Source organism: Heterodontus francisci, chromosome 29 (genome assembly GCF_036365525.1).
Source record: "Heterodontus francisci isolate sHetFra1 chromosome 29, sHetFra1.hap1, whole genome shotgun sequence".
Taxonomy (NCBI): Eukaryota; Metazoa; Chordata; class Chondrichthyes; order Heterodontiformes; family Heterodontidae; genus Heterodontus; species Heterodontus francisci.
The window spans coordinates 67,118,084-67,131,251 of NC_090399.1; the positions used below are offsets into that span (position 1 = coordinate 67,118,084).

Genomic DNA, 13,168 nt, shown 5'->3' on the forward strand with positions numbered 1-13,168 from the left:
GAGGAGGAGCTCACTGGGAATGAAGGGTGGGACGTTTGATAACATTATCCGCTGCGCAGTGGCCCCCAGAAGGTCCACCGGCAGGAAGAATCCCCCCACAGTGAGCCCCTTACTCAGGGCCAGGGACACGGCCCGCTCGGTCTTTAGAAAAAACACAGCCTTCCCATACATCTTTGAGGCCGCAACAATGGCCGAGGGGCCGACAACCTCGGCCATTGCCTTCACACAGTCCTCAATGGACATGTTGGGGTGGGGATAGCTCTTCACCCCATGGCTGGATGTTATTAATTTAAAGGGTGACGGGGCTACGTGGGCAGCCACAGAGGCTGCAGCTGCATAGGTTGTAGAGGGCCCCGCCACCTGTAATGAAGGGCTTGCCAATTGTCTAAGAGCTAACCCACCCCAAATTGTAGGCTTGAAAATAACTTTAAGATGCACAAAACAAACAAACAACAGGTTAGGGGAGAGGCTGAGGGAATAGAGGAGAGGGAAAGACAGGCTGTCAGGGATGACTTTCTTTTCCTTTCTGGAGGTGGTACACACAGCACACTTGAAACAGTCTCTGCCAGCACACGGTCTTCCGGTCTTCTGGTTGGGGGAGGCGTCTTCACCTGGGTCAGCTGAAGCTGCCCAGGCACTATCTATCACCTTCCAACTGTTTAGCAGGGCAGCTTCAGCTGACTCAGGCTGGGCAATTGAGGTGGGGAGGGAGCTTCCCTGCAACTTTAGTGCAACTGCACAGCTCCCTGCAGAATTGTATAGCCCCCACCCCTTGTTCTTCTGGCCTCTTCCACCTCCCACAGCAGACCAAATGAAATGAGTCTGGTGCTCAACACCCACCTCGAAATACAGGCTTATTCCAAAAGTCTCTCCTCCTCTGCAGCAAATGTTGTTCAAAGTTTTTACAGCTTCTCCTCAGCTCTCCCTCTCCAGCAGCACCTCCAGCAACTGACTGCAGCACTGTCAGCTGCACCTCATTGATGCACTTTGGAGTCCCAATTAGGAAGCAGCCAACCCCAGTGCTGTACCTGTCCTGGGCAGTGTTTGATGGGGGACAGTGTAGAGTTTGCTTTACTCTGTATCTAACCCCCGTGCTGTACCTGTCCTGGGGAGTGTTTGATGGGGGACAGTGTAGAGTTTGCTTTACTCTGTATCTAACCCCCGTTTTTTTTTTTTCTTTTTGTAGAGGGAGCTTTACTCTGTATCTAACCCCCGTGCTGTACCTGTCCTGGGAGTGTTTGATGGGGGACAGTGTAGAGTTTGCTTTACTCTGTATATAACCCCAGTGCTGTATCTGTGCTGTAACATGTGGGCTGGCAGTTGTTGTGCCGAGCTGATTATCGGAATCTCTCTGCCTGTGTCGGGGTGTGGAGGAGGAGGGACAGGGACAGGGGTGGGGCAGCTGCTGGAATCTGTGGTTTAGGCAGTGCAGCAGAGCAGTGAGCTGTGAAAGGAGCTGCAGATTTGCGATGGCCAGCGATCCTCGGAAGATCCAATTCACGGAACCAGTGCTGGATTTAGGGCTGGACCCACGGATGGCGGAGCAGGTAACGGGATCATTCCCAGCACGACCACAGCATATAGAACACACACTCGTGGCTAGCAAATAGATTTTAAAAAGAACTGAAGTCTGTGTTTCAATGGTGTCATATGTGATTTACTTAAACTTGGGACATTTTCTGCTTCTCCATCCTCTGGGCCAAGTAAATGTTTCTCTCTGTTCACACTTTTTAATTAGATAGAGAGGAACAGTTTCCAGTGGCAGGAGGGTCAGTCACCAGAAGACACAGATTTAAGGTCATTGGTAAAAGAACTGGAGAGGACATGAGGAACAATTTGTGTTCCGCAGTCAGTTGTTGTGATCTGGAACGCGCTGCCTGAAAGGGCAGTGGAAGCAATTCAATAGGAACCTTCAAAAGGGAACTAGATAAAGTCTCAAAGGGGGAAGATTTACAGGACTGTGGGGGAAGAGGAGGTAAGTGGTTTTTATTGGACAGCACTTTCAACGAGCCAGAAGCAGCATAGTGGGCCGAATGACCTCCTTTTGCTCTGTGTGATTCTCTGATTGTACCGTATAATATCAGTGTGCTAACGTACAGGTTTGTTCTCCTTCGAGCAGAGGAGGTTTATTAAACGTGTTCAAAATCATGGAGGTTTTTGACCGAGTAAATAAGGAGAAACTGTTTCCAGTGGTAGTGGGGTGAGTCACCAAAGGACACAGATGGAAGATCTTTGGTAAAAGTAGTAGAGGCAATGTGAGGAAACTTTATTTTTTAACGCAGTGAGTTGTTAGAACCGTGAATGCAGGGTTTGAAAAAGTGGTGGAAGCAAATTCAATAGGAACTTTCAAAGGGCAATTGGATAAAATCCTTGAAGGAAAATATTCACAGGGCTATGGGGGAGGAGCGGGGAAGTGGGCAGAGAACGATGGGCTGAATGGCCTCCTATTACTGGGGTTTGTATGAACAATCCTCCATTGTTTCAGCTGACAAATGGCCTTTTGTGACTGCACATATCCCAAAATGACTCTTCACTCCGGTCCTTTTCAATCATTAACTAACTGGCTCCAACCTTCCCCCCACAAGGACCATCAAACCACATCAAACCTCTCCTGATGGCTGTCAATTCCAGCATTTATAGACTAATACAGCTCTGGGGGAGGCCATTCGGCCCACTGTGCCTGTGCTGGCTCTTTGGCGGATCTACCATGGGTGCTTCATTGTATTAACTGGGGATTCAGCTGAGCTTATATGTACAGGAGCCAGCTGAAAGGTGGGTGTCGGATTGGCGGTGAACGATATTTAACATAAATAAAAGCTTATCAATGTAAAAAGACAAGGCTCCAGTTACATTCTTCACCGCCCAGCTAGATGAAATATAGCAGAATGTATCAAATTAATCCACTCCCCTGTTCTTTCCCCATAGCCCTTCAAACTTTAACCCTCTTTAAGTACATACACAATTCGAATAAGCTTGTAAAGAGAGTGAGGGATACAGGAATTCAAAACTGACAGGACATTAAAAAAAATTGAAGTTCAGTGTGGTGATCATGGGTGTACTGGGGAAAGAGTTTGTAACGCGGAGGGCCGTCTTGAAACACTCGGTTTAATTTAAGCTGCCTCTCCAAATGATTTTCCCACCAAACGAAAGTGACCTGTAAAAGGGCTGACTGTTGACTGACTGCAGTTAAATGAATGTGGGAGCCTGCATTCTGGGACCTGTACAATTACGTTGTGACGCAAACTCATGTTTCTGCAAGATTTTTAATCGTTTGTCTTATCTTTACTGCACATCTTACAAGGCTTTTTTTCTATTTAATGTCCCTACCCTCATGACTTTAAAAAGGCTTCCAGTATTCTGGGCACCAGTCCTGTTAGGAGCAGTAGTCTGTCAACTGCCTCCTGTCTAAACACAGCACAATTCATTAACCCCTAAGCTGCAAGGGACAGGCTGAAACATTGGTGAAAAAGACTATTTAAAAGCATGAGGGAAAGGACAGTGTGAAGACAAACAGGCACACACCCCTGCTCACCCACACTGACATTTAATGTGAAAATGGACAGTTTGAACACACACACACACACACAAACATACATACACACCCTGCTCTCCCACACACACACACACAACATACTCACACATGCACACACGCATACACACATAAACATACACACCCTGCTCTCACACCCACAGACACAGACATGCTTCTCACACACACATTCCCTGCTCACACACGCACATACAAACACACACACACACGTTGCTCACACACACACACACACACACACACACACACACACACACACACACACACACACACACACACACACCCTGCTCTTTCTCTGCCCCCCTCTCCCGCCCCACGCACACACACACCCTGCTCTCACACACTGTGACATTCAGTATAAGAAAGGGCAGTCACTGACTCCAGTTTTGCTCGGGCTCCTTGATGCCACACTCAGTCAAATGCTGCCTTAATGTCAAGGGCAGTCACTCTCACCTCACCTCTTGAGTTCAGCTCTTTTGTCCATGTTTGAACCAAGGCTGTAATGAGGTCAGGAGCTGAGTGGCCCTGATGGAACCCAAACTGGACGTCACTGAGCAGATTATTGTGAAGCAAGTGCTGCTTGATAGCACTGTCAACGACACCTTCCATCGCTTTACTGATGATCAGGCGTAGACTGATGGAGCGGTAATTGGCCGGGTTGTATTTGTCCTGCTTTTCTGTGTACAGGACATTCTACATTGTCGGGCAGCTGCCAGTGTTGTAGCTGTACTGGAACAGCTTGGCTAGGGACATGGCTAGTTCTGGTGAGGAGGATAGTAGCTGAATCCAGGAGGACATAGACAGACCGGAAAATTGGGCAGATGAAGTTTAACGCAAAGAATCGTGAAGTGATGCATTTTGACAGGGGGAATGAGGAGAGACAACATGAAAGAAATGGAACAATATTAAGGTGGGTGCAGGAGTAGGGAAACTGGAAGTGTACTTAGATAAATCTTTCAAACTGGCAGAGCACGTTGTGAAGGCTGGGAAAACAAGGTGTGTCCTTCGCTTTATAAATGGGCGAATGGAGTATAAAAGGCAGGCACTTAAACTAAACCTTTATAAAATAGTGGGTAGGTCTCAGCTGGAAGATTGTACCCAATTCGACACCACACTCTGAGGAGGGAAGTCAAGGCCTGAGAGAAGGTGCAGAGGCTGATTACTAGACTGGTTCTAGGAAGGAAAGGCTTCAGTTCCTGGCAAGATGAGTGAAACCAGGATTGTTCTCCTCAGAACAGAGAAGGTGAAGAGGAAAGGAGATTTGATAGGGACTTTCAAAATAATGAAGGGCTCTTACAGAGCAGGGTTGTCCAAACTTTTTGGGCCGAGGGCCGCGTTATAATTTTTGCTCGGCCCAAAGGGGCCGGTGAGCAAATTTCGAAAGATAAAGGCACTAAAAATTTATTGTATTACTAAAAACAGCAAGAAATGGGCATTTTTGTGAAGAAGCTTTAAATGAGAAGTCTAATTTCACAGCTGACAACTGCCGACATTGGGAACAGTCGTTTCCCAACCGACTCGGGATTTTCCGGCGTGCTTTTTGAAAAAAAACTCAGAACCTACTGGAAAACCCCTAGTCCGTTGGGAAACGACTGTTCCCAATGTCAGCAGCTGTCAGCTGTGAAACTGACGGCGATCTTTTTAAAAAGGCCACTCTAAGAGGAAGACGACAAGAGGAAATTTTCCATCTCCAGTCACGGTGAGGACGAGGAATGGCCCCAGGAACAGTTTACACCCGCGGGCCGAATGGAAACGTTTGGCAGGCCGGATTCTGGCCTGTGGGGACAACTGTGTTATTGAGTCAATCAGGGGAAACAGGTTCCATCGACAGAAGAGTCGGTAACCGGAAGGACACAGAATAAAGGTAAATTACAAACAAGTCCGAGGTGAAGTGAGGAAAGATTTTTGACAGCAAATTTTTATGATCTGGAATGCTATATCCAATGCCTTCAGTCGTTTCTTGCTATCCCGTGGAGTGAATCGAATTGGCTGAAGACTGAAATCTGTGTTGCTGGGGACCTCAGGAGGAGACTGAGATTGATCATTCACTTGGCATTTCTGGCTGAAGATTTTTGCTAATTCTTCAGCCTTGGCTTTTGCACTGATGTGCTGGGCTCCTCAGGATGGGAATGTTTGTGGAGCCTTCTTCTCCGGTTAGTTGTTTAATTGTCCACCACCATTCATAGACTGGATGTGGCAGGACTGCAGAGCTTAGATCTGATCCATTGGTTGTGGGATCGCTCAGCTCTGTCTTTAACATGCTGCTTCTGTTTGAGAGCATGTTGTGTTGTAGCTTCACCAGGTTGACACCTCATTTTGAGGTATGCCTGGTGCTGCTCCTGGCATATCCTCCAGCACTCTTCATTGAACCAGGGTTGGTCTCCTGGCTTGATGGTTATGGTAGAGTGGGGGATATGCCGGGCCATGAGGGTACAGCTTGTGGTTGAGTACAATTCTGCTGCTGCTGATGGTCCACAGTGCCTCGTGGATGCCCAGTTTTAAGTTGTTGGATCTGCTCTTAATCTCTGCCTTCGAATTGTGACACTTCTCCTCCTTAATCCAGAGCTGGTTGAGCAGAAAATTCCTTCAGCTAAATTTTGGGAAGACCAAAGCCATTGTCTTCAGTTCCCGCTCCAAACTGCATTCCTTAGCCACCGATTCCATCCCTCTCCCTGGCAACTGTCTGAGGCTGAACTAGACTGTTCACAACCTCGGGGTCATATCTGACCTGGAGTTAAGCCTCCAACCCCATAAACTCTCCACCACTCAGACCGCCTACTTCCACCTCTGTAAAATCCACCGACTCTGCTCCTGTCTCCGCTCATTTATTGCGGAAAAACCTCATTCCTGCCCTTGTTACCTCCAGATTCAGCTTTTCCAATGCACTCCTGGCTGACCTCTCACCTCGCCCCATTATAAACCTGAGGTCACACAAAACTCCGCTACCTGTGTCCTAACTCACACTGAGTCCCGTTCCCCTCTCACCCCTGTGCTCACTGACCTACACTGGCTCCCGGGTAAACAACGCATTGAATTTAAAATTCTCATCCTTGTTTTCAAATCCCTCCATGGTCTCGCCCCTCCCTATCCCTGTAATCTCCTCCAGCCCTACAACCCTCTGAGAAAGCTGCACTCCACTAACTTTGGCCTCTTGAGCAACCCTGAAAGTGAAAGGGGGAGGGGAGATGGAGAGCAATAATCATGGTGAAAGCACCAAATAGTTCCTCTGGATTTCCAACTTGTGATTTCTTTTTCAAATTAACTTGCATGCTTGTTTTCTTGCCTGTAGGTGGAAGGTATGACTTAGGTTCAAATGGTGGGGAAGAGGAGTGAAAGGTGGAGGGGAGTGAGAGGGAAGGGGTGGTAAGGAGTGTGGAGGGGGAAGCAAGGGGGAGGAGAGACTGAGGGAGGAGGTAGAGAGAGGCAGAAGGGCTAAGGGAAAGTGGCAGACAGGAATGAGGGGAGGAGACAGTGGAATGGAGAAGGAGGGAAGGACAGTGGAGGTGGAGGATTGAAAGAGGGTGAGGAGGAGGAGGGGAAGAAGATGAGAGGAGAGAGGGGCAAAATGGTAGAGAGCAAAAGGGAGAGGAGAGGAGGAACAAGGGGGAGAGGATGGGGGAGACGGAGAGAGGTGGAGGGGAAGGTGAGAGGGGGGAAAGTGGGGAGGAGGAGGAGAGGAGATGTGGAGAGAGAAGAAGGAGAAAGGAGGGGAGAGATGAGGAAGAGAGGGCAGAGGGAGAGATAAGAGGAGGAGAGGGGAGGTGGAGAGGAGAGGAAGTACTGAGGGCAGACTGCATTATCGGACAGTGAGTACTGAATGCATTCTGCACTGTCAGTGGGTCAGTACTGAGGTAGTGCTGCATTTTCAGAGGTTCAGTGCTGAGGGAGCCCTGCACTGTCAGGGTCAGTACTGAGGGAGTGCTGCACTGTCGGAGAGTCAGTGCTGACGGAGTGCTGCACTGTCGGAGGGTCAGTACTGAGGGAGTGCTGCACTGTCGGAGGGTCAGTACTGAGGGAGTGCTGCACTGTCGGAGAGTCAGTGCTGACGGAGTGCTGCACTGTCGGAGGGTCAGTACTGAGGGAGTGCTGCACTGTCGGAGGGTCAGTACTGAGGGAGTGCTGCACTGTCGGAGGGTCAGTACTGACGGAGTGCTGCACTGTCGGAGGGTCAGTACTGAGGGAGTGCTGCATTGTCGGAGGGTCAGTACTGAGGGAGTGCTGCACTGTCGGAGGGTCAGTACTGAGGGAGTGCTGCACTGTCGGAGGGTCAGTGCTGACGGAGTGCTGCACTGTCGGAGGGTCAGTACTGACGGAGTGCTGCACTGTCGGAGGGTCAGTACTGAGGGAGTGCTGCATTTTCGGAGGGTCAGTACTGAGGGAGTGCTGCACTGTCGGAGGGTCAGTACTGAGGGACTGCTGCACTGTCGGAGGGTCAGTACTGACTGAGTGCGGCACTGTCGGAGGGTCAGTACTGAGGGAGTGCTGCACTGTAGGAGGGTCAGTACTGAGGGAATGCTGCCCTTTCGGAGGGTCAGTACTGAGGGTGTGCTGCACTGTCGGAGGGTCAGTACTGAGGGAGTGCTGCACTGTCGGAGGGTCAGTACTGAGGGAGTGCTGCACTGTCGGAGGGTCAGTACTGAGGGAGTGCTGCACTGTCGAAGGGTCAGTACTGAGGGAGTGCTGCACTGTCGGAGGGTCAGTACTGAGGGAGTGCTGCCCTGTCGGAGTGTCAGTCCTGAGGGAGTGCTGCCCTGTCGGAGTGTCAGTCCTGAGGGAGTGCTGCCCTGTCGGAGGGTCAGTACTGAGGGAGTGCTGCCCTGTCGAAGGGTCAGTACTGAGGGAGTGCTGCACTGTCGGAGGGTCAGTACTGAGGGAGTGCTGCACTGTTGGAGGTGCCATCTTTCAGCTGAGACATTAACCTGTCTGTCCTCCCAGGTGCTGGTAAAAAAACCCACGGATACTATTCTAAGTATAAGATACTAAAACAAATGAGATGATGATTAGCACATTGCTATGTTTGGAATCTTACTATATGCAAATTGGTTGCTGAGTTTCCTAAAACGTAACAGTGATGACATTTGCAAATTAGTTCACTTCCTGTAAAACACTCTGGCATGTCTTGTGATAAGGAAAGCTCTGAGATAACAGGGAGATTTTCAAGCAACGGAATATTGTTCAGAATTGTGTTGGAGAGACTCGAAGTATTCTGTCCTCAAATACTTCATGGTCCAAATCTGTTAATGTGATTAAAAGTGCTGAGCCCTGCAGCAGTCACACTACATATGACCAGCAGATCCCAAGCAGTGCACATTGTTCAAAAGAGAGCCTCAACATTGAACACTGGTAAGATATTGAACCACAGGGTGGGAGTTGGTGCGAGCAAGGGGGCATTACAGTGTAGTATGATCCAATTCACCGGGAACAGGAACCATGAGCTCCCCCTTCCCCTCTCCATCACAGCCAGGCCCAAGACTCTGCGCTTCCCTCTTCCCCAATCCGATTATCCAACTCAACACTGGCTGGCAATAGGAACGCAGAGAACAAACACAGAAACAATGTTTACAGAGCTTTGGAGCCCTTCTCTGCCTCACTGCAGGTTCTTTCAGGACAATGATCTTGAAGATGCAGCCACTGTGACACATCAGCAACATATTCCCAAAGCTACATGCTGGTCAGTGTCAAACCCCTACATATATACCGTTCCATTCACTAAAGAATTCAATAAACAGCCCATTCAGTCACTCTGATGGAAAGAGCTGATAAACAATTATTTCTCCACCTGCATATCATTGTGGGGGCACTGTCATTCAAAACATATCAATGAAAAATTAACACTAAGTGTAAATAACATGAACTCCTCGATTAGAATCCAGTCAGTAACTCACTCCCGAGTATCCGTTACTCTATAAAGCCCCAAACCCCTCGATTAGATTCTAGTCGTAACTGACTCCCGGGTATCTGTTATTCTATATATAAACCCCCTGAACCCCTCAATTAGATTCCAGTCTCTAACTCACTCCCATGTATCTGTTATTATGGATATAAAACCCCCAAACCCCTCGATTAGATTCCAGTCTGTAACCCACTCCCGGGTATCTGTTATTCTATATATAAACCACCCGAGCCCCTCGATTAGATTCCAGTCTGTAACTCACTCCCATGTATCTGTTATTATGGATATAAAACCCCCAAACCCCTCGATTAGATTCCAGTCTGTAACTCACTCCCGGATATCTGTTATTCTATATATAAACCACCCGAGCCCCTCGATTAGATTCCAGTCTGTAACTCACTCCCGGGAATCTGTTATTATGTATTTTAAACCCCCGAACCTCTCTATTACTCTCCAGTCTGTAACCTACTCCCGGGTATCTGTTATTCTACATATAAACCACCCGAGACCTTCGATTAGATTCCAGTCTGTTATCCACTCCCGGCTATCTGATATTCTATATATAAACCACCCGAACCCCTCGATGAGATTCCAGTCTGTAACTCACACCCGGGTATCTGACATTCTATATATAAACCATCCGAGCTCCTCGATTGGATTCCAGTCTGTAACTCACTCCCGGGTATCTGATATTCTATATATAAACCACCCGAACCCCTCGATGAGATTCCAGTCTGTAACTCACTCCCGGCTATCTGATATTCTATATATAAACCATCCGAGCCCCTCGATTGGATTCCAGTCTGTAACTCACTCCCGGGTATCTGATATTCTATATATAAACCCCCGAAACCCCTCGATTGGATTCCAGTCTGTAACTCACACCCGGGTATCTGATATTCAATATCTAGACCACCCGAGCCCCTCAATTGGATTCCAGTCTGTAACTCACTCCCGGGTATCTGTTATTCGATATATAAACACCCCGAGCCCCTCGATTAGATTCCAGTCTGTAACTCACTCCCGGGTATCTGTTATTCTATATATAAACCATCCGAGCCCCTCGATTGGATTCTAGTCTGTAACTCACTCCCGGGTATCTGTTATTCTATATATAAACCCCCCGAACCCTTCGATTAGATTCCAGTCTGTAACTCACTCCCGGGTATCTGTTATTCCATATATAAACCCCCTGAACCCTTCGATTAGATTCCAGTCTGTTACTCACTCCCGGGTATCTGTTATTCCATATATAAACCCCCTGAACCCTTCGATTAGATTCCAGTCTGTTACTCACTCCCGGGTATCTGTTATTCTATATATAAACCCCCCGAACCCTTCGATTAGATTCCAGTCTGTTACTCACTCCCGGGTATCTGTTATTCCATATATAAACCCCCTGAACCCTTCGATTAGATTCCAGTCTGTAACTCACTCCTGAGAATCTGTTATTCTGGAAATAAAACCCCTGAACCCCTCGACTAGATTCCAATCTGAAATTCACTCCCGGGAATCTGTTATTATGTATATAAAACCCCCGAACACTTCGATTAGATTCCAGTCTGTAACGCAGTCCCGGGTATCTGATATTCTATATACAAACCACCCGAGCCCCTCGATTAGATTCCAGTCTGTAACTCACTCCCGGGTATCTGATATTCTATATATAAACCACCCGAACCCCTCGATTAGATTCCAGTCAGTAACTCACTCCCGGGAATCTGTTATTATGTATTTTAAACCCCCGAACCTCTCTATTAGATTCCAGTCTGTAACCCACTCCCGGGTATCTGTTATTCTATATACAAACCACCCGAGCCCCTCGATTGGATTCCAGTCTGTAACCCACTCCCGGGTATCTGTTATTCTATCTCCAAACCACCCGAGCCCCTCGATTGGATTCCAGTCTGTAACCCACTCCCGGGTATCTGATATTCTATATATAAACATCCTGAACCCTTCGATTAGATTCCAGTCTGTAACCCACTCCCGGGTATCTGTTATTCTATATATAAACACCCTGAACCCTTCGATTAGATTCCAGTATGTAACCCACTCCCGGGTATCTGTTATTCTATATATAAACACCCTGAACCCTTCGATTAGATTCCAGTCTGTAACTCACTCCCGGGTATCTGTTATTCTATATACAAACCACCCGAGCCCCTCGATTGGATTCCAGTCTGTAACCCACTCCCGGGTATCTGATATTCTATATATAAACATCCTGAACCCTTCGATTAGATTCCAGTCTGTAACCCACTCCCGGGTATCTGTTATTCTATATATAAACACCCTGAACCCTTCGATTAGATTCCAATCTGTAACCCACTCTCGGGTATCTGATATTCTATATACAAACCACCCGAGCCCCTCGATTGGATTCCAATCTGTAACTCGCTCCCGAGAATCTGTTATTATGTATATAAAACCCCCGAACCCTTCGATTAGATTCTAGTCTGTAACTCACTCCCGGGTATCTGTTATTATGTATATAAAACCCCCAAACCTCTCGATTAGATTGCAGACCGTAACTCACTCCCGAGAATCTGTTATTCTATATATAAATAACCCGAACCCCTCGATTAGATTCCAGTCTGTTACCCACTCCCGGGTATCTGTTATTCCATATATAAACCCCCTGAACCCTTCGATTAGATTCCAGTCTGTAACTCACTCCCGGGTATCTGATATTCTACAAATAAACCACCCGAGCCCCTCGATTAGATTGCAGTCTGCAACTCACTCCCGAGAATCTGTTATTATGTATATAAAACCCCCGAACCCCTCGACTAGATTCCAATCTGTAACTCGCTCCCGAGAATCTGTTTTTTGTATATAAAACCCCCGAACACTTCGATTAGATTCCAGTCTGTAACGCAGTCCCGGGTATCTGATATTCTATATATAAACCCCCCGAACACCTCGATTAGATTCCAGTCTGTAACTCACTCCCGGGTATCTGATATTCTACATATAAACCCCCGAAACCCTCGATGAGATTCCAGTCTGTAACTCACTCCCGGGTATCTGATATTCTATATATAAACCACCCGAGCCCCTCGATTAGATTCCAGTCTGTAACTCACTCCCGGGTATCTGATATTCTGTATTTATACCACCCGAGCCCCTCGATTAGATTCCAGTCTGTAACTCACTCCTGAGAATCTGTTATTATGGATATAAACCCCCCAAACCCCTCGATTGGATTCCAGTCTGTAACTCACTCACGGGTATCTGATATTCTGTATATAAACCCCCGAAACCCTCGATTAGATTCCAGTCTGTAACTCACTCCCGAGAAGCTGTTATTCTGTATATTAAACCCCGAACCCCTCGACGAGATTCCAATCTGTAACTCGCTCCCGAGAATCTGTTATTATGTATATAAAACCCCCGAACACTTCGATTTGATTCCAGTCTGTAACGCAGTCCCGGGTATCTGATATTCTATATACAAACCACCCGAGCCCCTCGATTGGATTCCAGTCTGTAACTCACTCCCGGGTATATGTTATTCTATATATAAACCCCCCGAACCCTTCGATTAGATTCCAGTCTGTTACCCACTCCCGGGTATCTGTTATTCTATATATAAATAACCCAAACCCCTCGATTAGATTCCAGTCTGTTACCCACTCCCGGGTATCTGTTATTCCATATAAAAACCCCCTGAACCCTTCGATTAGATTCCAATCTGTAACTCGCTCCCGAGAATCTGTTTTTTG

The 13,168-nt window shown here is 47.5% G+C and overlaps 1 protein-coding gene across 1 annotated transcript in view; it reads left to right on the forward strand.

Moving 5' to 3' along the window:
- Window positions 1-1,422: 1,422 nt before the first annotated feature.
- The window catches only part of LOC137345672 (protein phosphatase 1 regulatory subunit 1A-like), a 191,383-nt gene continuing 179,637 nt past the window's right edge, over window positions 1,423-13,168 (forward strand). Inside the window, exon 1 of the mRNA XM_068008936.1 lies at window positions 1,423-1,547. Within this exon, the coding sequence (XP_067865037.1) occupies window positions 1,470-1,547 (78 nt within the window). The 5' untranslated portion in view covers window positions 1,423-1,469. The remainder of the gene's footprint in view (window positions 1,548-13,168) is intronic.